Source organism: Oratosquilla oratoria, chromosome 22 (genome assembly GCF_046742065.1).
Source record: "Oratosquilla oratoria isolate Oo_2021 chromosome 22, ASM4674206v1, whole genome shotgun sequence".
Classification (NCBI taxonomy): domain Eukaryota; kingdom Metazoa; phylum Arthropoda; class Malacostraca; order Stomatopoda; family Squillidae; genus Oratosquilla; species Oratosquilla oratoria.
Genome location: NC_134798.1, coordinates 52,165,898 through 52,191,138, shown reverse-complemented (window position 1 = coordinate 52,191,138; position 25,241 = coordinate 52,165,898). Strand labels below are relative to the sequence as shown.

At 41.3% G+C, this 25,241-nt stretch overlaps 1 protein-coding gene across 3 annotated transcripts; it reads right to left on the bottom strand.

The window, feature by feature from the left end:
- Positions 1-551: 551 nt before the first annotated feature.
- On the bottom strand, positions 552-17,606 carry LOC143037594 (uncharacterized). 3 transcript variants are annotated; one of them, XM_076206060.1, is made up of 4 exons: positions 17,333-17,388; positions 13,759-13,944; positions 6,388-6,627; positions 552-2,287 (listed from the first exon to the last, which is right to left on the bottom strand). In XM_076206060.1, the coding sequence occupies exon 4, from the start codon at positions 2,160-2,162 to the stop codon at positions 552-554; it is 1,611 nt and encodes a 536-aa protein (XP_076062175.1). In that variant the 5' UTR covers positions 2,163-2,287; positions 6,388-6,627; positions 13,759-13,944; positions 17,333-17,388. The 3 variants fall into 3 exon arrangements, with proteins under 3 accessions (XP_076062175.1, XP_076062176.1, XP_076062174.1); XM_076206061.1 differs by lacking the exon at positions 6,388-6,627; XM_076206059.1 differs by lacking the exons at positions 6,388-6,627; positions 13,759-13,944; positions 17,333-17,388 and adding an exon at positions 17,471-17,606.
- Positions 17,607-25,241: the final 7,635 nt, after the last annotated feature.

Genomic DNA, 25,241 nt, shown 5'->3' with positions numbered 1-25,241 from the left:
CACACATGCCTTCTTGTGTGGATCATCATGTGATTGTTTTAGATAAATCTTTTCCAAGAAAGCCGCACTGCACAGGTCACACTGATATGGCTTCTTTCCTGTGTGCATCATATGTCGTGTGAGAACACTCTGGAGAAAGCAGAATTACACAGGTCACACTGGTATGGCTTCTCTCCAGTGTGGGTCATCATCTGTTTGAGATTATTCATTTGTGGGAAAGCTGCATCACACTGGTCACACTGGAAAGGCTTCTCTCCAGTATGGGTCATCATATGATCTTTGAGAGTACATTTTTGTGAGAAAGCTACATCATACTGGTCACCAGTGTGAGTCATCATGTGATGTCTGAGAATAATCTTTGTGAGAAAACTGCATCACACAGGCCACTCTGGAAAGGCTTTTCTCCAGTGTGGATCATCATATGATCTCTGAGAGACCTCTTTTGTAAGAGAGTTGCATGACACATGTCACACTGGAATGGCTTCTCTCGTGTGTGGACCATCATATGCCATATGAAAACACCCTTCCTAGATAAAGCTGAAGTGCACAGGTCATACTGGTATGGCTTCTCTCCTGTGTGGATCATGTGATCTTTGAGATGACTCTTTCTTGAGATAGCACAGGTCATACTGGAATGGTTTATCTCCTGTGTGAGTCATCACATGATCTCTGAGATAACTCTCTTGTGAGAAAGCTGTATCACACAGGTCACATTGGAATAACTTCTCTCCAGTGTGAGTCATCATGTGACATTTGAGATCACTCTTTTGTGAAAAAGATGCATCACACAGGTCACAATGGAAAGGCTTCTCTCCAATGTGAGTCACCATGTGACGGTTGAGGACGTGTTTTTGTGAGAAAGCTGCATCACACTGGTTACACTGAAAAGGTTTCTCTCCAGTGTGGGTCATTACGTGACAGTTGAGAGATCCCTTAAACGAGAAAGTTGCATCGCACTGGAAAGGCTTCTCTCCAGTGTGAGTCAACACGTGATCTCTAAGAGATCTCTTTTGTGAGAAAGATGCATCACATTGGTCACACTGGAATGGCTTCTCTCCAGTGTGAGTCATCACATGATCTCTGAGAGACCTCTTTTGTAAGAAAGCTGCATCACACAGGTCACATTGGAATGGCTTCTCTCCAGTGTGAGTCATCACATGATCTTTGAGAGACCTCTTTACTAAGAAAGCTGCATCACACAGGTTACATTGAAATGGCTTTTCTCCAGTGTGAGTCATCATGTGACGTTTGAGATCACTCTTTTGTGAGAAATATGCATCACACAGGTCACAATGGAAAGGCTTCTCTCCAGTGTGGGTCATCATATGACGGTTGAGGTTACACTTTTGTGAGAAAGCTGCATTGCACAGGTTACACTGAAAAGGTTTCTCTCCAGTGTGGGTCATTACGTGACAACTGAGAGATCCCTTTAATGAGAAAGTTGCATCACACAGGTTACACCGGAAAGGCTTCTTTCCAGTGTGAGTCAACACATGATCTCTGAGAGATTTCTTTTGTGAGAAAGAGGTATCACACTGGTCACACTGGAATGGCTTCTCTCCAGTGTGAGTCATCACATGATCTCTGAGAGACCTCTTTTGTGTGAAAGCTGCATCACACAGGTCACACTGGAATGGCTTCTCTCCAGTGTGGTTCATCATATGATCTTTGAGAGACCTCTTTCGTAAGAAAGCTGCATTGCACAGGTCACATTGGAATGGCTTCTCTCCAGTGTGAGTCATCATGTGACGTTTGAGATCAATCTTTTGTGAGAAAGATGCATCACACAGGTCACAAGGGAAAGGCTTCTCTCCTGTGTGGGTCATCATGTGACGGTTGAGGTTACACTTTTGTGAGAAAGCTGCATTGCACAGGTTACAGTGAAAAGGTTTCTCTCCAGTGTGGGTCATAACATGACAGTTGAGAGCTCCCTTTAATGAGAAAGCTGCACCACACAGCGCACATTGGAAAGGCTTCTCTCCAGTGTGGGTCAACATATGACGTGTGAGGACACCCTTTTCTGAGAAGGCTGCATCACACAGGTTACATTGGAATCGTTTCTCTACAGTCTGAGTCACATGACATTTGGAATGACTCTTACTTGAGAAGGCTGTATTGCACATGTCCTTTTGGAAAGCCTTTGCTACAGTATTGGTCATCATGCAATATTTAAGAGGTCTTGTGAGATAGCTGTGCCACAGATGTCACACCGGATCCTCTTCGTTGTATGACAAATATGGAATTTCTGGATACCTCTTCCAAAGAAATGTTGATAGCTACCCTTATCCTGGAAAAAGAAAATGTAATTATATGATTGACATCTAACTCTGTGATTGTGTATTAATAAGATTGTGGATGTTTTGTACACAAACTGTTTCATATTCAAGTTCCTATGTACTTAAAGACTTTTTGTACTTAAACCCTTTGTACATGCCATCACCTAACATAGAATAGGTAGAAACACTAACAGATATGATGCTATGATATACTGCATTCTATTTTTTCATTAGAAATGCGCTGATCCTTAGCCAATTGCTACATGCATATTTATGCCACCACAAACAGAATGATGCAAATTTTGCCCCAGCTTTCTCATCTGGTCATGGTATTTGTAAGTGGGGTATAGCCCAGCTGGCAACAGTAGTCATATTTCAATACAACTCCATAACATTCCATGTTTGGGCTCACAGGACCTGAATCTAAATAGGACCTTCTCTTGCAAGGCATATTCAGTTCATCTCACTCATCTGACTCAAATAAGTGATGCAGGCCACATTATTTTAGATACACTGGTTAGTGGTGTTCCTGTGTTATTATTTTAGCAAAACATAATAAAAATTATCTAAGCAATTGCTGAGGTATAACACATATTTTTTCTTTTCATCATTATTAATCATCAATTGGGGCATATGCCTGGGAGTGCATTGCTTCACTCACATGCCGGTGCCATTCCCTACGGTCTCTCAGATCAGACTCCCATCCAGCCACCTTTTACACTCCAAACATCTCTCAACAGGTTCAGTCATGGTGTCCCAGTCATGAATTTTGTGGGTATCCTCTTCATTGAGGGCAATCTTTTGTGGAGGAGCTGCCAATAGGAACAACATTAGGGAAATATGCCACATGCCCAGAGAGCTGGAGTTGATATTCACAAATCATGCAGTTAATGGCCTACACTGAGTCTCACAGTAGTCTCTGGGTTGATACACATTCTCCAAAGGCACCTATGGCCAAAGATATTGGACACCTCTTCAAGTCAGCATTCAAGCATTGCATGTCCATGTCTAACTGCCATACAGTAAAACAAGGAGCACAAGTGACTTGAAGATTTGAATCTTAGTCACATTTCCTCTTCATCGTAAAAATTTCTGCAGATGTCTACCAGATTCATGTGAATCTGATACTGATTTCTACTGCTACTTTTGTATTTTATTTTTCAGGCAATACTCACACAAGTTAATTTTAACAGAAATAGTACCAAAATCCCATGGATAAAACTATTATATAATAATTTCTGACACTCTTGAATTAAAAGTACATTATCCAACCTGTCATCACCTATACCTACATGGGGTTGGGTAGGTTAGACTCACCCCCACCCCCCAAGCCCCCCAATCACCACCAAAACAAGTTGGTGAGATTAGCTTATCAAGTTGTGGTTACTCAGTCAGAACAGTCTCAAGTGAGTTACAATTAAATTTATGTGACAAAATTGTACCCTATGGGAATCTTACTCATAAATCAAAATGACAATACAATACTATTTTAGGTTAAAGTATGCTGAATGATGATGTGATGATGTATATGGAACCTTCATATATAATATAAACTCCCTAATATTTAGTGAGGCAATGATTCCTTTTGAGTATTCCAACAAATAACACAAAACCCAAGTAAACCCTCTATAAATTGGATATGTATAAGTCTGATATCGGATACATTAGACTCTATATAGCCACTGGATTATTTTTATCTAAATCGGACAGCGGCGATATATGCGGTGGGCATCCGGTATAGTTTCCCACCAAACCAGCTACCCACGCTGATGCACGTTGCTCCTTGGACAGTTTACGTTTTGTCGCCCTACCTATCGGATGTACAGTCATTTGGTCGATCCTCACATACGTTATTCGATGCCCTATTTGTACTTTGTGATGGCTTCCATGGATAGGACATTATTGATGAATGGTTTCACCTGCACTTTGACCTGGCGGTAAGGCACCACCAAGTTAAATATTGAATAAAATCTGATGAAGTGAATGCACTCCTAATTCTCGATAATGCCTCCAGCTCACACATCAGCATCCAGACTGTGTAGTAAAGATGGCTTCATAAAGACATTGTTCCTCCCAACACTCTCAATGATCCAACCCATGGATCAAGGCATCATTGAGAGTGCCAAAAGGTACTACAGGAACATGATCCTCGAGCAGTGCCTTGTTGTGGTTGAGGATGGGATGAGCAAGGTTATATTGACTGTAGAGCCAAGAAAACAAAAGAAAATTTTAAGGCTTACACAATGAAAGATGTGATATTGAAACTGGGCTGAGGCTTGGAAGGTGCCCCTGTCAATTCTCAGAAATGGCTGATGCAAGTTACTAAGGACACCTAAAACTCCAACACCAGGCAAAGATGATTTTGCGAGGTTTGAAACTTCACAAGGATGGTGGACATGATGCATCAAGCTTGACTGAATACTATGAGGATGAAGATTCTCAAGCTGCAGGATGCAAAATAGTTTCAACAGAAAATCTCCTCATTTTTCAAACCACTGCCCCCCCCCCCCATCATGGAAGAGGCAATGCACAAGGCCTGAGGAGTCAGTTGTATCCACCTCTTCAGTGTTGTGTAGTGCTTTAAAGTACTCTAGCATAGGATAATAGCAGGTCACCGTTGTGTTGTGGCGTGACCCGACCAGCAGCAACGCTTCCAGTACAAGGATCCTTTGTTATGGCCAACAAGGCCTTATTCATACGTGTACTAGGCGTGGCATCGTCTCGCTCTGCGTAGCGAGCGACGTTTGCCCTCAGGCCAGTCCATACCCGTCTGCCTTAGCATCCGCATCTAGCGCTCTTATGTATGCATAACCCACTGATGAATAAACGCGTCGATCGCCTCCCCCCCCCCGGTGTTTCAATAACATGTTGCAAATAAAAAATGGCGCAGTAAGTAGGATTGCTTGCAATTTCTTGCAACTTGCAACAGCGAAACGTGGGATGATACGCGAATCGGTGGCGCGTACGTGAACGAAGCATTGACGGAACTAGACAAATAGGCAACCGTGTACATGCTGGACCGTGAGTGCAGTACCGCAACAGTGTGCATGCTGGACCGTGAAATGCCATGCGATAGTGTGACGCGCCCTCGTGGACACGTAGTGGTGTGAACAAAGGGACCTTCATCCCACCGCTTCGCCCTACCCGCCGTGAACGCAATCTCGTACAGAGCCCAGCTGACTCACGCGGGTCACGCCCACCCAGCCTAGGATTAGGTACAATGCCCCCTGCTCCCTCGCTGCAATTACGTCACTGCAGGAGGTAGCGACCAACCGCCGCTCACATGAGGCATTGATGGTGACAGTCTCGGATGACAGAGGATCAGCACGCATGCGCCGTCCCGGTATGCAAAGGGCTCCACGCCAGGTGCACGCATCCCTGCCTCAGCGGCCCCCCCGCACCTTCTCCCGGGAAGACTGGCACCTGCCGCCCTGGTGCCTGACGGCCCTAATCGCCCCCTCCACAACCTGTCAACATCCGCATGCGTCTCCTACCTGGCACAGGTGCGGACATCACGGTGATAGGCACTCGGCACCTGGGAATATTGGGGGTATCTAGAGTCAGCAGCCTACAACTGCCGCTCCCGGCGCCGACATACGTGGCCGATATATCTCGCATGCTACCCGCAACGGGACGCTTCCGGGCCACCTCGACGTTCGGAGACAGGAACTGCAACACCGCCATAATGTTTCACGAAGAGGTCCAAACACCCTTCTTCTCCTTCGGCTTGGCTATAGTCCCGCTCGACTTCACAAAGCCTGTCCTGGCGGTGACATAAGCGAACAGGTGCGTCGAGCTAACATTGCCCATTGACAGCTCACCGGCCGCCGCTCGCGACTACTTCCTACGGATATTTAGCGACGTGCCGGTCTCCAAGGATGACCCCCGCACCACCCCCCTAGGAAAGATGATGGGTCTCCCCTCTCCTCCCATGAGAATCCACCTGCAAGCCGACGCGACGCCCCTCCGACGCCTATCGTAAGGACACTATCGTCGCCGCTCGTGCTGGCGCCCTTCGACCCCGCCCTGCCAGTGGTATTTCAGACGGATGCGTCACGCCTCTTCAGCATCGGGCACGCCCTCCTCCAAGATCATGACCAGGGGCACTTACGCCTCGTCCAGTGTGGCTCGCGGTTTCTGATGGACGCTGAAATCTGATATGCCACTATTACTGGAGATGCTTGCTGTCATCTGGGCCGCGTCCAAACGCAAACCATATCCGTTTGGACTGCCCCACTTCTCATTAATGACGAACCATCATCCGCTCTTCCCCATCCTCAAGTCAGGAGCGTCGTCACCGGTAACGTCGTATGGAGTTAGAGGATATATTCTTAGATGGGTTTCTGTATTTCTGTTGGGAGGAAGTAAAGTGTATAAATTAATGGAATCTTTTCATTTTATAGCAGAATTCCCTAGGGAAGACTTCTTCGACCAGTGATTTTTGTTATCTACATTAATAAATTGCTTGAGTGTGCACAATCAGATATATACTTATTTGCTGATGACACAAAATTTACTAGGAAATAAAAACAAAAATAAAACAGAGACATACTCTAGTAAGTCTTAGATTCTTTGCAAGAATGGTCAAGAATATGGTTGATACCCTTCAACCCACAAAAGTGCAGATGTCTGATGATACATAGTGGCTTTAAGCAGACGTGAAGTATAGTATACTACAAGCCACAAGGAAGTGAGGATAACCACAAAGGAGAGAAGAGAACCCTCAGGAGGAGGACCTTGAAACAAAGACAGATGGGAGACAGACTTCTGAGGAACACATACAAGAGAAGGTGAACATGGCTAACTGTATTATGAGTACAATACATTGATCATTTGAACATTTCAATTTGATAAGATTCAGGATATTATTCAAATAAATTGTGTGCCCCAAGTAAATATGGTCACTATATAAGAAAAAGGATATCAGGACAGTAGAAAATGTGTTGCATAAAGCCTCTAAAATGGTACCACGACTACAAAGTCTATGCTATGAAGAGAGATAAAAATTACTTGATGTCCCAATAATAGCATATCACAATTGGCGAGAAGACATAGTAGAAGTATACAAGCTCTTAAATCGATGATATGGTCCTGCAATCAACATCATAATTCAACTGAAGGAGGATCCAACACAGGGCAACAGCAGGAAGATTTTTAAATGACGATGTAGAACTAAGCAGAGACAGCATGTTACAGATGAGGGCAGTTGATATGTGCAGCAGTCTTCCCAATAGTATTGTAGAGGCTAAGAATATAAAGTAGAAACCTGATTTAGCAAACTAATCCACCCGAGGGTTCACTAAATAAAATTTTCCATTAAATCGGGTGTTTGTTATTGAAAAAGCAATTTTATAATATATCAAGCCTTTCTGCTAAATACCATCCATGTTGGGCCTCAGTGCTCTTTTATTATTGGTTTTGCAATTAAATTATGAAATATGCTCTGTTCATCAGGATTATCTTTGCTAATTCAAGCTTTCCAGGATATTCCACTACTGTATTAATTTTAAACTTTTATTAGATTGAGCTTCTACTAACTAGGGATTTGTTGTATGTGGCTTCTACTGTAGTACAAATTGAAAGGAGAATTGATCACTTCTGGGTGAATTAGGGGATTGAATATAATTTCAAAGAAAATCTTGTAGTACTGGACACATCTGGTCTAGGTCAAATGGGGTAGGACACACAGCACACAAATCTGTCCTGACCTACCCAAACTGGAAGTGATCTAGACATATTTTTGCTTGCAAGAATATCATAATCAGTGCACAATGAATTCAAGCATTAGACAGTGAACTTCTTAAATTCTTCATTTTCGTACTGAGGAAGTTCAGATGGAGCATGCCTTCCAATCAGAATGTAAGCAAACAGGATATACATGTTGGTATATATAAAGAACTTTAACATTTTTTTTTTAAATAGTTCCTGACTACTATTTATTTGTAGAATGTTAACAGCTATCCAGTGATATATGTAAGAATTCCAGCTAATGATAATGGCAAGAATTACAGCTGTGAGACATGACACTAACCCAACTCTTGGTATATATAAAGATGTTTGGCCACCTCAATTATTTAAAATTTGCTACTGATGTTATTATTAATCTAAGGTACTTATCTATAGGGTTCAAAATACTCATTGTGACTAAATACTCAGAATTACTAAAAGCACTGAGCCTACCAACTTTGAGAGATTGAAGAGAAAGAGGTGACATGATTACAGTATTCAGGTTACTTAATAGGATGGAGTACACTGAAGGAAGATACCTCTTGATAGGGGATAGGACTCTAGAATGTCATGAGAACAAACTAAGGAAGACTATGCTTAAAGGATACAATGAAATAATTTCCACTCCCACCCACTCCACTCCCATTCACCACCCCTCCCTCTCTCTTTTCTTGGCTCCTAGATGATGGGTCATCCTTGCATCTCACCCATTGTCTTGGCTCAGAAGCATTGCAGCAAGACAGCATATCCACAGCAAGGTTACTTCATTTAATCGGTGATCCCTCCTCTCTGTCCCCTCATGCAGAAAAGCAAGACAGGGAGAAATCCCTTTGGGCTGCTTCAAAATATCATTCACATATAACCACTCCTAACCCCCCATTCCCCACCCACTCCCTTCCATGCATCACAGTATCATCCATACACAACCATTCTCCACTCACCCCTATCTGTTCTCTTCTCCCTTCCTCAACAGACACCCCCCTCTTGTTCAATGTCCCTTTTACCCCATCCATCTCATCCTTGATAAACCCCTCATGTTCACCCCCATCCACCTCTGCCTTCCACACCTATTTTATTAATCTTCTTCATTCTTTCTATGTGTCCAAACCATCTAATACTCTTTCATCAACCCTATCTCCCAACTCCTTTTCCACCCTCACTCTATCCAGCCTAGTAACCTCTATCATACTTCTCAGACATTTCCTCTCAAACACATTTAAATGTTTCTTCTCCTATGTTCCATGTTTCTGCCCCATACAGTGCTGTTGGCACAATCACCCCTTCATACAATCTCCTTTTAGCTTACATTCCCAAAAATCTTTTTCTCATTACACTTTTTAATCCCCCCATGGCATATACTTGCTTCTTTCAATCTACATTCTACCTCCACCTCCATTTCCTGTCACATGCTCCCTACAAGTATCTAAAGCTATCCACTTCCTCCAGCCTATCTCCCTTAATACTTGCTTCCAGTTTGCTGCCATCCTTTCACCCTGTACATCTCATCACCTCACTTTTACCCACATTTATCTTCAATTTCCTCCTTTGGCACACCTTCCCTAACTCCGTCACGAAATTCCTTAATTCCTCCTCTGATCCTGCTACAAGCACAGTGCCATCAGCAAACAACTGGTTTATCTCCCATCTTTCTCCATTTTCTCTCATCATCTCCAATCCCCTGCCCATTATCCTTGCATTTACCTACTGCACCACCACATCCATGTAAATATTGAACAGCCATGGTGATATCAAAGTCCCACCTTTACCTCAAACCACTTGCCCTCTCCATTTCTAACATTGGCCGGCATTTCACAACTTTTTTTTTCTACAAAGGTCAAGTGTTTTCCAACTGATTTAGGACCCATTTTGCATACTGAATTAAAAAATATAGTTCATTTTCCTGGGTTAGGTCTGGTTTCTAAAATACAGTCTATTTCTATTCCAGCATATTTTCCCAAAAAATCACAATTATCCAAGCATTTATGGGCTTTGTTTTTGTAAAACCAGGTTGTGGGTAACCTTTAATAATTATTTTTATTTCTCTTTTCAGGTCTAGATATGAACAAAAATGGATCAGAAATGTAAAAACCATCTTAATAGGTTGTTTCATCTGTGGACATGTGGTTCTTCCAGACCGTCAAGCAAAAATCACAGATTTTGTGAAGAAAGCATATAAAGCTTACTTTGAAGTCAAACTAGGGGACCAGGATGAGCCATTTGCTCCCCATATCTGCTGCAAAACATGTGTAGAGAACTTACGGGATTGGAAGAACAAGAAAAGGAAGAGTATGCCATTTGGTGTCCCAATGGTGTGGAAGGAAGGGAAAGATTACGTTACCGACTGCTACTTTTGCATGACAAATATAAATGGCATCAATCACAAGAACAAGCACCAGGGAAGGTAGAGGATTTGCTTTCCTCCATGGGAAGTTTTAACAAAATATCATAGAGAAACTTAAGGCAGGTACATTTGATAAGTGAACTCATCAAGGACACTAGTTTTGATGATGCACTGAATCCTCCTGAACTCTCTGCCTGGTTGTCCCCTGAGTCAGTCATTGCAAACTTCCTTGGCAACCACAGAAGTTCCCAGTATCTGAAGGTGGTTGATGAGTTATGGAGAATTTCCGCCAACTTGGTGCATGCATGTCAGTGAAAATGCATTTCCTCTGGTCTCATCTGGATTATTTTCCAGAGAATTGTGGAGACTTCAGTGAAGAACAGGGTGAGCACTTTCACAAAGATATCAGTGTTATGGAGAAACACTATCAAGGCCGATGGGATGTCAACTTTCTGGCCGACTACTGCTGGTGCCTGAAGAGGAATGTGGAGTCTGCTCAGCACAAATGTAAGTCCCTAAAGAGACCATTCATCCATAAGTAGCTTCCTTAGTTCATTATACTCTTCTTGCTATCTATTCAAAATATTTTGTAAGCCTTCTGTGAATAAATCAGTCTAATATTTTCAATATTGAGTTTCATTCACCTACAAATAGATCGGAATTCAGGATATTATTAATGTGCAAATATTTCATTAACTTGATCTGACTGAGTGAAATGAGTATGATTTTTGGACTCAGTGAAAAAAACTGGCCTACAATCAGGATTTATATGTCTGACCTTGAAAACAGCACAGGCCAGTGTATAATTCTAACAGGCTCTACTACTCTCCAGATTTCGCTATAGATGTATAAATATTTGCAATATCTTAGGTGATATAGCCCAAGCTGGATCAATGCACAATTCAAATCTAAATATAATTGGAAAGCAAGGATATAGACTTACTTGGTACTGTACATGAATCTGAAGTTAGGTATGACAAATTGGCGAGTAAGAGACAGGAACCAACGAACATTGCTCCTTTCCTATATACAATTTGGCAATTACACTGTGTTTTATGTCATGGATATGGATTAAAACAAATGATAAGGTGAGTCTGACCTATAAGGCATATGTTTGGGCATTACAAGAGAGTATATATAATTTTTTTTAGACCGAAGTTTCACAATATTAATGAATGACACTACAATCATTCATTAAACCATTTCATTTATTTTTTTATGTACAGATCAAGTGGCATTCCACTGTTTCTATAACATATCAGATATAAGTTGAGTTGATGAACAGATTTTAGATCTTCCAGTCCTATTAAACATTCACTAAAACTATTCCACTGGTTGTATGACTTTATCACAGGATTGTTAAATGATAATAATTTCATACAGTACTTGTTCATACAGATCTGTATAGAAAGAACTTGGTACTCAAATATATATATTTTTTTCAATGAGAATGTCATTTTCATTTCTTCCTTGAACGCCATAGGTCCAAGTTTGAATCTAATGATCATCTCCCCACACATATAAAATCTTTAGAGAGAAATGTGCAACACAATGTCACATTAGAAAATTTTCTCTCTTGCACAAGTTATATAATTCTTTAAAGCATCTCATTAAAAAACTGTATCACACAAGTCACACTAGAAAGGATTCTCTCCTGTGTTTATCATCATATCCCATTTGACATTACTCCTTCATGAGAAAGCTACAATACACAGGTCAAAGTGGAAAGGCTCCTCTCCTATGTTCGTTATGTCATTTGATATTACTCTTTCATGAGAAAGCTGCATTGCACAGGTCATAGTGGACAAGCTTCTCTCCATGTGGGCCATCACATGCAATTTCAGATAACCTTCTTGTGAGAATGATCCACATCACAGGTCATGCTGCTGAAGCTGCCTTTCTCCAGTGTGGGTCATCATATGATATTTGAGATCATCCTTTTGTGAGAAACCTACATTGCATAAGTCACACTGGAAAGGCTTCTCTCCAGAGTGGGTAAGCACATGACATGTGAGATGAATATCTTGCTAAGGCTTCTATCCTGTGCAGGTTATCACATGACATACAAGACCACTCTTTTGTGAGGAAGCTGCATCACCTAGGTTGCACTTGAAAGGCTCCTCTCTAGTGTAGGTTATCATATGCCATGTGAGAGCACCCTTTCTTGAAAATCAAAATTGCATATGTCACACTTGAAAGGCTTCTCTCCAGTATGGGTCATCATATGCAGTTTGAGATAACCCTTTCTTGATAAAGCAGCATCAAACAGGTCACAATGGAAAGGCTTCATTCCTGTGTGGGTTATCACATGATATTTAAAATCACTCTGGAGAAGACTACATAACAGGTCATATTAGAAAGGATTCTCTCATGTGTGAGTTACCATGTGATGTTTGAGAAAATCTTTCATGAGAAAGCTGCACTACAAAGGTTACACTGGAATGGTTTCTCTCCTATGGATCATCATATGCCGTGTGAGATCACTCTTTCTAGAGAAAGCAGAACTGCAAAGGCCACACTGGAATGGCTTCTCTCCTGTGTGGATCATCAGGTGACTTTTGAGATGACTCTTTTGTAAGAAAACTGCACTGCACAGGTCACACTGGAAAGGATTCTTTCCTGTGTGGATCATTATGTGATTTTTTAGACAAATCTTTTCTGAGAAAACTGCATTGCACAGGTCACACTGGTATGGCTTCTCTCCTGTGTGGATCATCATATGCCGTGTGAGAACACTCTTTCTGGAGAAAGCAGAATTGCACAGGTCACAATGGTACGGTTTCTCTCCAGTATGTGTCATCATGTGTTGTTTGAAATTACTCTTTTGTGAGAAAGCTGCATCACACAGGACACACTGAAAAGGCTTCTCTCCAGTGTGGGTCATCATATGATCTTTGAGAGTATGCTTTTGTGAGAAAGCTGCATCACACAGGTCACATTGGAATGGCTTCTCTCCAGTGTGAGTCATCATATGATCTCTGAGAGACCTCTTTAGTGTGAAAGCTGCATCGCACAGGTCACATTGGAATGGCTTCTCTCCAGTGTGAGTCATCATGTGACGTTTGAGATCACTCTTTTGTGAGAAAGATGCATCACACAGGTCACAAGGGAAAGGTTTCTCTCCAGTATGGGTCATCATGTGGCGGTTGAGGTTACGCTTTTGTGAGAAAGCTGCATCGCACAGGTTACATTGAAAAATTTTCTCTCCAGTGTGGGTTATTACATGACAGTTCAGAGATCTCTTTAGCGAGAAAGCTGCATCACACAGGTCACACTGGAAAGGCTTCTCTCCAGTGTGAGTCAACACATGACGTGTGAGGTCACCCTTTCGTGAGAAGGCTGCATCACACTGATTACACTGGAACCGTTTCTCTATAGTGCGAGTCACTACATGACATTTGAAATGAGCCTTACTTGAGAGAGCTGTATTGCATATATCCTGTTGGAAATCCGTTGCTACAGTATTGGTCATCATGTGATATTCAAGAGGTCTTGTGAGATAGCTGTGCCACAGATGTCACACCTGATCCTCTTCGTTGTATGACAAACATGGAGGTTCTGGATACCTCTTCCAAAGAAATGTTGATAGTTACCCTCATCCTGGAAAAAGAAAATATACTGTACTTATATGATAGACATCTAACCTTAAGATTGTGTAATAATAAGATTGTGGATGTTTTGTACACAAACTATTTCATACTCAAGTCCCTATGTATTTAAACAGACCCTAGGTACATGCCATCACCTAACATAGAATAGGTAGAAACACTAACAGATAAGGTGCTATAATATATTGCATTCTACTTTGTCATTAGAAATGCACTGAACATCTTCCACCACAAATAGATTGATGTGAATTTTGCTTTAGCTTTCTCATGTGGGGTATAGTCCAGCTTTGATATAACTCCATAACATTCCATGTTTGGGCTCACAAGACCTGAATCTCTTAGGAGGCATATTAAGTTCATCTCACTCATCTGACTCAAGTGATGTAAGCCACATCATTAAGATACACTGGTTAGTGGTGTTCCTGTGTTATTATTTTAGCAAAACATAATAAAAGTGATCTAAGCAATTGCAGAGATAATCCATATTTTTTCTAGTCATCATCATTAATCATCAATTAAGGCCATATGCCAGGGAAATGCATTGCTTCACTCACATGCCGGTGCCGGTCCCTATGGTCTCTCAGAGCAGACTCCCATCTAGCCACCCTTCTCATTCCAAACAACACTCAACAGGTTCAATCATGTTGCCCCAGTCATGAATTTTGTAGGCATCCCCTTCATCTCCTTCATTGAGGGTTGTCTTTTGTGGAGGAGTACCTCCCAGTAGGAAAAACATTAGGGAAACATGCCACATGCCCAGATAGCTGGAGTTGATGTTCACAAATTATGCAGTTAACTGGCCTAGACTGAGTCTCACAGTAGTCTCTGGGTTGATACCAAGTCATTCCAGTGATACACAATTATTCTCCAAAGGCATTTCATGCCAAAGATATTGAGACACCTCCTCAAGTCAGCATTCAAGCATTGCATATCCATGTCTAAGAGCCATACAGCAAGACAGGGATCACAAGTGACTTAAAGATTTGACTCTTAGTCACATTTCCTCTTCATGGTAAAATTTCTGCAGATGTCTATCAGATTCATGTGAATCTGATATTGATTTCTACTGTTACCTTTGTTTTTAATTTTTTAGAGGATACTCACACAAGTTAATTCAAACAGATATAGGACCAAAATCCTATGGATAAAGCTATCAAATAATAACTTCTGACACTCTTGAATTAAAAGTACATTACCCAACCAGCCTAAGTGAACCTGTCACCTATGTACAGTACATGGGATTGGGTAGGTTAGACTCAATTTCCCCCACCAAGCCCCTCAATCAATCACTACCAAAACAAGCTGGTGAGATTAGCTTATCAAGTTGTGGTCACCCAGTCAGAACAGTCTCAAGTGAGTTACGATTAAATTTATGTGACAAATTTGTACCCTGTGGGAATCTTACTCATAAATCAGAATGACAACACTGATACTATTTTTTGGTTAACATATGCTGAATGATAATGTATGTGGAACCTTTATATATAATATAAACTTTGTAATATATAGTGAGGCAATGATTCTTTTTGAGTATTCCAACAAATATCACAAAACGCAAGAAAATTAAACCCTCTATACATCGGATATGTATAAATCAGATATTGGATAAGTTGGACTCTATATAGCCACCGGGTTATTCTTATCTAACTCGTACTGCAGTGATATATGCAGACATCCACTATAGTTTCCCACCAAACCAGCCACCCACATTGACACATGTTGCTCCTTGGACAGTTTATGTTGTCACCTACCGATCAGATGCACAGTCATTTGGCTGATCTTCACATGTGTTATTCGCTACCCTATATGCAGTTTGTGATGGCTTCCAAGGCTAGTGCTGTGCCTTCTACACCATCCAAAAAAGGAGAGAGGTCTCAGCATGAGCGAGAAATTGAAGGTGATCGAGTTGTATGAAAATGGGACCAAGAGGGGGAACCTCATGACTCAATTCAACCTTATAATATCAACTCTCCATGATATTTTGCAAGCCAAGGACCAAATAAAGGAAGTGGTAAAAAAAAAAAATTGAAGGTGGGAAGGAACAGGAAGTGTTTTGCTCACGAAAACACCACAAAAACTTAGACGAGGCAGTTTACAAGTGGTATGTGAAGCACCGCACAGAGGGACTTCCTGTGAGAGGCTTGGACATTCAAAATCCCGCACAACACTTAGCAAACCACCTTGGGATCCAAGATTTTAAGTGTAGTGATGGCTGGCTGTGGTAGTTCAGGAGGTGCCATGACTTGGAGAAGCAAGCAATCACAGGCGAGCTGTTGAGCACTGATGTTAGTACAATGGACCCTTTTATTGAAAAATTGCACAAATTGATGGTGAAGAAGGAACTACATGAGTTTCAGGTGTACAATGCTGATGATATATTAAGCCTTTCTGCTAAATACCATCCATGTTGGGCCTCAGTGCTCTTTTATTATTTGGTTTGCCATTAAATGATGGAATATGCTCAGTTTATCAGAATTATCTTTCCAGGACATTCCATTATCGATCTTAAATTTCTATTAAATTCGGCTTCTGCTAACTAGGGATCTGTTAAATCTGGCTTCTACTGTAGTATAAACTGAAAGGAGAATTGATCAATTCTGGGCGAATCAGGGGATTGAATATAATTTCAAGGAGAGTCTTGTAGTAATGAGCACATCTAGATGAGGTCAAATAGGGGAGGCCAGAGGGCTCACAAACAAGTCCTGAGTCCTGACCTACCCAAACTGGTAGTGATCTGGACATATTTCTATTTGCAAGAATATCATAATCAGTGCACAATGAATTCAGACATTAGGCAGTGAACTTCTTAAATTCTTCATTTTCATACTGGGGAAGTTCAGATGGAGCATGCCTTCCAATCAGAATATAAGCAAACAGGATTAACATTTTGGTAAATATAAAGAACTTTACCAGTACTTTTTTATATAGCTCCTGAAATTACTATTTATTTGCAGAATTATAAGAGCTACCTGGTGACATATGTAAGATTTGCAGTCGATAATAATGGTAAAAATTACAGCTGTCAGACATTACACTAACCTAACTCTTGGTAAACCAAAAGATGTTTGGCCACCTCAATTATTTAAAAATAGCTACCAATGTGAATGTTTCTATTAATTTAATATACTTATCTATGGGGTTCAAAACACTCAGAATGATAAGTCATAAGGGCTAGCTGATGATATATGTAAGAATAATAGAATTGGAGTTTTGAGACATAACCTAACCTTAAACGTAACTCTTTGAATTGGTAATTATAAAGATGAGTAAATTTTTAGAAGTGCACACCTACGCGATATAGCAAAAGTAATTTTGTAGATTATAAAACATCAACGTAATCTACGTTATTCTTGGCGGAAATAAATAAGAGAAAAGGTTACCGAAAGCTATAAACAAACAGCAGCTTTGACTACTAGAGGCGCCATCTTTGTTTTGGTAGAGGCGAAGGTCAAAGAAATTAAAGTATGATAAATTCGTCTATTCTAACCTAACCTAGACTAAAATATGTTGAGCAATACCTGCAATTCTAGCGGTCATAAGTTCGTCGCTGTTGTTGTATCCGATCGCCGAATCTATCAAAACAAACATGGCGTTTAAAGGATGTGACGCAACTTTGTTTCTGCATAGATTTTAACACAACGTTTTCTGATATTGATTTCCGCGAAGAAAAAGATCTATTACATTTATGTATTATAACTTACAACATTAATATTTGATTTTATAATGCTATACTGCGTAGATGTGGGCTTCTAAAAAATACCTTTAGATTTTCGCCCATCTCAATTATTTAAAAATCGTTACTGATATTACTATTAATTTGCGGTACTTATCTATGGGATTCAAAATATTCAGAATTAAAACAGCCAGCCGTTGATATAGCTAAGAATTGCAGCTGTGATACTGGCATATGTCATCTGCTAACTCGTTGCGCAGTGGTTGGAGTTCCCGGCTGCCACTACGGCGGTCCGGGTTCGAATCCCACCCAGGGCTGAAACAATTTCAGTATCGCTGCGTTGCGAGTCGTTACTCCAAATAGTGAGTGGGGGATTATGTTTGTGTGTGCGTGTAAGGTCAGCATTACCCATAGATCGGGCATATATGAGCTCTGAGCTCTCTTCCAGGAGGGAAATAGCTGTCGACCACGAGTCCAACACGTGATCCAAGACCATGGTGAATCACATCCAAACTGGGGTAGCTGCTTCAGACAGTGAGATAGCGAGTGGTTATGTTACAGTGATCAGTGCTGAAGAGGTACAATCTACGTAGTTTAATTGTAGCCTTAGAGAAGACTGTTAAGAGCCTTTTAGGGGAGAATCGAGTTCTTCGCTCGAAGGCCCAAAACACAGATGACAAACCGTGTTTGGAACCTGGATGGAAAACGGTGAAAAAAAAACAAAAAATACGGAGAGATGGTAAAAAGCCCTCACCAGGCATGTTTGAGTGTAGAAAATCTTCTCAAGTTCTCGCGGGTCTACAAAAATAAATAAATAAATAAATAAAAAGAGATGCAAGAGAAGAGGGGTAAGGCAGTTGATAGGTCACCTGCCCACAGGCAAGATTTTGGTTGTAGGGGATAGCCAGGTGAGACATTTAGATGGGGACTTCTGCAAAAAAGATAGGAAGCATAGGACTCAGGTGTGTTACCCCCGGGGCGGCGATAAAAGTGATGTTAGAGAAAGGATTGAAGAATGTATAGTCGGGGAAGGTGTGAAACCCATTGTTTGTTGAGTGCTGGGGGAAATGACATATGTAAGTTAGGGAGTCAGTTGGAGGCATGTGACATTCCAAGGCTATTGCAATGAATTGCAGGCTGGCAAAACATTGCAAGGCCAATTGATGGGCATTTGTCGACAATAGGGGTCGCTTTTTACGGTAAGAATCATCTACATACAAGGGACGGGGTGCACTTGTCACCCAAAGGATTTAGGTTTGCAAGAGTTGGGGAGGAGTAGCACTTTTCGTTAAAAATACAATAACTTGTATTATCAACCATTCGATTAAAGAAGAGATTATAGGCAAGAATAAGAAACTTATTATTGGCGTCCTATATAGACTTCCTAACCTCAGCATTGAGCAGACTGATCCCTTGACTCATGAAATTCACCGAGCGTTACAGTACAAAAACATTGTGATCATGGGGTATTTTAATTATACGAACAATGACTGGGAATTTTTAGTAGGAGATCAGGAAGCACAAAATTTGTTAGATGTGGTGCAGGATAATTTCCTAAAACTAATGATTACCGATCCTACGAGGGGAGAGAATACTCTGGACTTATAACTATTAATTAGCACCTAACGAGAAGCGTAAAAGAGGGAGATAATCTAGGCTCTAGTGATCATCAAGAAATAAGATTTAATAGTATGTGGGAAGAATTAAATAGTACGAATAATGTTCTATTACAGGACTTCAGGACAGCCAATTTTGATGAGATAAAAAAAAAAAGTATTTAAGACATTTGGTTACTTACAAGACCGACCCAGGGGGGCTGTGACGAGGTGAGATACACAGTCAGTCCGGACGTCATTAGCGCGGTCAGGTGTCGGGTCACTATCATAACGGAGTGACGTATCACTTACCTTGTCCGCGTTAGTTCTTGGCTCTTCTTCATGTTCTTCGTTTAATATGACACTCTGCTCTAGTTTTTCTTTCATTCATATCGCCACCTAATCCTATGCTAGCTAAGTACTATCTACATTTTGTTTCTATGTCGCGCCTCGATCACTGGAACCTTAACCCATAAACACACACATACGCACTAGAGCCGCACACCAGCCAATGCCCATACACCCTCCTTCTAGACGGTGACCTTTGACCCTATGCCGGGGTGCCAACTGTACACCCGTTCCCATGCTACATTCAAACCAGTCACGGAGGGTAATATGTGTACCTTGGGTCAGGTCAGTTACAAGCGCGAGGTCAACAGCCGGGTCAGTGATTTGGATGAAATGTAGAGTAACCTAACAACTTTAATTCTAAATGTACAAAATAAATCTATTCCCCTCAAGTCAATATGGTTCTTTTAAGAAACAGACAATTTTATGGATGGGAATGACAGGTGGTAATGGACATGGAACTGCCTAGTGTAGGCCTTATGGTCTCTTGCACTCGCCTTTATTCTTATGTTCTTGTGTTTTACATGTTTACACGTTGGAGCCTGCTCAGGTGACAGAGAGATAACTTGTGGTGTGCCACAAGGTTAAATTCTAGGACCACTTCTGTTCCTGGTCTATATTAATGACATGTCAGGTGCAGTGAACTGTTACTGCTATATGCACATGACTCCATACTAATTGTCTCAGGTTGGGACCCAGTTGAAATAGAGGAGGCCCTGTGTGTTGAACTGTCATCAGCCCAGGACTGGCTCATAGATAACAGGCTACTGGCTCATAGATAACAGGCTGTCTTTACACCTTGGTAAAACAGAAAGTATGATCTTCACATCAAAACCCAACCTCAGGAAACACCATGATGTACAGGTCAGATATGGGGATAATGTCTTGGAGTCAAAATAAGAGGTATAACTTATCTTGGAATACCCTTAGATCAGTCCCTCTCAGGGAATGCCTTAACAGATAAGATTGTATCCAAGTATTCACATAAAGTCTAATTTTTGTACAGAAAAGCCAGAAATTTTGATTTGGAAACAAAGAAGCTTCTGGTCTCAGCCTTGTTACAGCATCACTTTGATTATGCTTTTAGCTCTTGGTACAGTAGTCTGAGCAAAAAAAAAAGTCTCGGCTACAGGTTGCATAAAATAAGATCATTAGATTCATGCTAAATTTACCTCTATGTAGTCATATTGGTATATAAGAATTTAGCAATGTAGGAATGTTACCTGTAAAATATCATGTCCAGCAGCTGAAACTAAACCATGTTTACAATGTCGTTCATAATTCTGCTCCTTCATATGTGAGCTGTAATTTTATGTTATCTGCTGAGAACCGAACCCGGAACAGTCAAGGGTCTTTTATTGTAACTCGTGCAGGTTCCTTCACCAAAAACAGCTTTCATTTCACAGGTGTTCAACTAAGGAACTCACTACCTGTGTCCATTAAGCAGTCAAATAGCAAGGTTACTTTCCAGAAAAAAGTCAAGGGCTACTATATGTCTCACCTATGGACAGAGAACAGCTTTGATTTTATGTACTACTAGCCTAGTGAGGGATACCTCATTTCATGAGTAATACCATCCAAATCTGTGTTCACTCATAACTTTTCTGACCTCCCCTTTTTTCCTTCAGAGGTTTAGTTTAGAATAACAATATTTGATGTTACAAATTGGTTTCCACTTTTGTTTTGCTAGTCATAGTATGGTATATGTCTCAGGTAGGGTCCGAGAACAGTTATGATCTGACCATAATACAAGCCTGGTGAATTGGGGCACCAGGCAACAAGGTAATTGGACTTTTCCCTCAATCTCCTTGTTGTTTTACTTATAAGAGTACTGGTCCCCTGTACCCTACTTCTGGTGCTTTAGGTTATAATGTACTACTTCCTAGTACTTATACTAATTGCCCACTCCATCCTGAGGTACAGGTAAAATTTAGAATTAATTCATAGGTGACCCTAGCTGCAATGTAGCATTCACTATAACATGTTGATACAGCTGTAGAATAATGTAGTATATCATTAATGGTACTACTCTGATATGGTACTCATACTGTTTTGTTACCTTTTAGCATTATTTTGTTATTCCTTTGCACAATGTAATGTTCCTTATTGTGATGGTGCTCAAGTTTTGGTCTCAATATCATATGTGTTTTGAACATTTTACTAATATTAGCAAAACTATAACAATGTTTATGTGTCATATGTGTACTGATTGGTATTACTCATGACTGTCTCTGGTCCCCTTAACCCCCTACATACAGTATGTTGTCAGTGTAACTTAGTGTAGAAAAACAATCTAATGAGGACCACAATGGAAATAAGCTTACATGCTTTTTTGTTATCCTCGGCAATTGCAATTATTATTTTGAATTATGTCTTCTTGTAATTATCTACTTCATGTATATACTTTGCCAAATAAAATTATTATTATTATTATTATCATTATGTTATTTACCTTGACTTTAGCAAATCATTCGACAAGGTGCCCCACCAGAGACTACTAAATAAAATCAAAGCCCATGGCATAGGAGGTAAAGTGTTAGAATGGATTAGAGCTTGGATCAGTGACAGAAAACTGCAGGTCACCATGGTGTAAAATCCAAATGGGGGAGTGTTTCTAGTGGAGTTTCCAGGGCTCAGTTTTGGGTCTCTTATAGTTCATTGTGTACATAAACAACTTGGACAAGGGATGACACCAAAATAAGACACCTAATTAGGTCAGGAGATGATGCCGAGATTCTGCAGGATGATCTTAACAAATTCTTCACAGTCAGTGAAATGGCAAATGGACTTCAATATCTCAAAGTGCAGAGTGTCAAATGTAGAGCTACACAGCCCCAAAAACATATATAGTTTAGATAACATGTTTTTAGAAAAAACCGAATGTGAGAGGTTTGGGAGTTCTTGTGAGTCCTGATCTTAAATTCAGGAATAGTGCAGCACCAGGAATAAAGCTAACAGAGCATTAGGTTTCATTGCTAGGACGGATATGAATAGAAGTGCAGAGGTTATTATCAAACTCTAGCATTAGTTAGACCCATCCTTGACTATGCGGTACATTTTAGTTTCCGTCTTATAGAATGGACATCAGTTCACCAGAATCAGTACAGAGGATGACCATAATGATACATGGGTTCTATATTTCTTTTCTCCAACAATGGGTTAAAAGTTTTATTGTAACAATACTTGTAAACCCTGTATGTAAATGCTATGTATTTCTAAATACCAGGAGCTTTTTCCCCCTTACAAGGGAGGTAGCTAAGTCAAATGCACATACTTGCTCCCTCCCATCCAACACCCTTTCCCCCCTCTCACCCTAGTTCCTCAAGGATGATAGGTCAACCCTCTTTTACTTAATTAGAGAATCCCCCTCTTACAGGAAAAAAAAATGGGAGAAATTTATTTGGGCTGTGTCAAAATATCACACATAAGCACCCCCTACACCTCATTCCCCACCCCTCCCTTCCTTCCATAACAATATCAGTACACAGTCACTCTCCACTCATTCCTATATCCTGCCTTCTCCCTTCCTCAACACATTCCCCTTTTGCTCAATGCCCCCTTCACCCCATCCATCTCATCCTTTGTCTCCCCACAAGTTCATTCCCTCCACCTCTGTCTTCCACACCTCTTACTAATCTTTCTTCACTTATTCTTTTTGTGTGTCCAAACCATCCCATCTCTTTTTCCACTCCTGCTTTTTTCCTCACTCCTACCATACTTCTCAGACATTTCATCTCAAACACATTTAAACATTTCCTCTCTCTATGTATTTAGTGTATATATAACCCCCATCCTTGATATGCCGAACAGGACTCTACAAGTTCCCTCCATGCCCAAAGTCCCTGTAGACTATCCATCAATAAGTCCAAAGTCTCCTGCAGTGTTTGACTATCCCTCATGCATGTAGCAAGGCTGAACCCCACTGCATAGCAATTGCGGTTCAGCAAAGGCTACATTTAACTGTACATACATACATACATATACCAAGGCTTTTTCCCCCTTCCAAGGGAGGTAGCCAAAAAGGGAAAGGCATAAAAACACTCCCACCCATTTCATCCCTAAATACCCTCCACACCCCTCCCACCCTTCCTCTCATCTGAGCACCTCCTGGATGACGGGTCATCCCTGCACCCTGCCCACCGCCCTGGGTCAGAAGCAGTGTCGCAAGACACAGTACATCCACAGCAAGGCCGCTTCATTTAATCGGCGACCCCCCTCTCTGTCCCCCTTTGCATATAAGGCGAGGACGGGGAGAAATCCCTTCGGGCTGCGTCAAAATTTACTCACACCTCCTCATGCAGTCACAACATCATCCATATACAACCATTCTCCACTCACCTCTGTCTTCCGTCCTCTCCCTTCCTTCCTCAACAGACATTCCCCTCTTCCCCAAAGCCCCCTTCACCCCATCCATCCACCTCATCCTAGGACGTCCCCTCATGTTCACTCCCTCCACATCTGCCTTCCATACCTCTTTTACTAGTCTTTCTTCACTCATTCTTTCCATGTGTCCAAACCATCCTAATATTCTTTCATCAACCCTATCTCCCAAATCCTTTTTCACCCCTGTTCTCCTCCTCACCTCCTCATTTCTCACTCTATCCAGCCTAGTAACCCCCACCATACTTCTCAGACACCTCATCTCAAACACATTCAAACTCCTTCTCTCTTCTTCTCTTATGTTCCACGTTTCTGCCCCATACAGTGCTGTTGGCACAATCACTCCTTCATACAGTCTCCTCTTCGCATCCATTCCCAAATGTCTATTCCTCATTACACTCTTTAAACCACCAAGGCATTTACTCGCTTCTCTCAATCTACATTCTACCTCCACTTTCACTCCACCTTTTCCTGCTACACTTGCACCCAAGTATCTAAAACTATCCACTTCCTCCAGTCGCTCTCCCTTAATGTTCACTTCCAGTCTACTGCCACTTTCACCCCTTGTACATCTCATCACCTTACTTTTACCCACATTTATCTTTAGCTTTCTTCTATCACATACTCTCCCAAACTCTGCCACCAGCTTCCTCAATCCCTCCTCTGACCCTGCCACAAGCGCAGTGTCGTCCGCAAACAACAGCTGGCTCACCTCCCACTTTTCTCCATTTTCTTTAACCATCTCCAATCCCTGACTCACTACCCTAGCATTCACCTCTCGCACCACCCCATCCATGTATAAGTTGAACAGCCAGGGCAACATAACGCATCCTTGACGAAGTCCCACCTTTACTTCAAACCACTCACTCTCTCCATTTCTAATCCTAACACATGCTCTACTACTCTCATAAAAACTCTTGACAGCTCCCAAAAGCTTTCCTCCTATCCCATAAATCTGCATAACCTCCCACAGTGCCTTTCTGTCTACCCTATCATAAGCTTTTTCCAGATCCATAAAAGCCCAAAAAACATCCTTCCCCTTTCCTATAGCTTTCTCACATATCTGTCTTACCACAAAGATCTGATCTACACAACCTCTACCCGTCCTAAATCCACACTGTTCCTCACCAATTACTCCTTCTGTTCCTATCCTAATCCTATCAATTAAGATCCTCCCATAAGCCTTCCCTACTACACTCAACAGGCTAATCCCTCTGAAATTACTACATTCACACTTGTCCCCTTTTCCCTTGTAAAGAGGAACTATACAGGCACTACTCCAGTCCTCCGGTA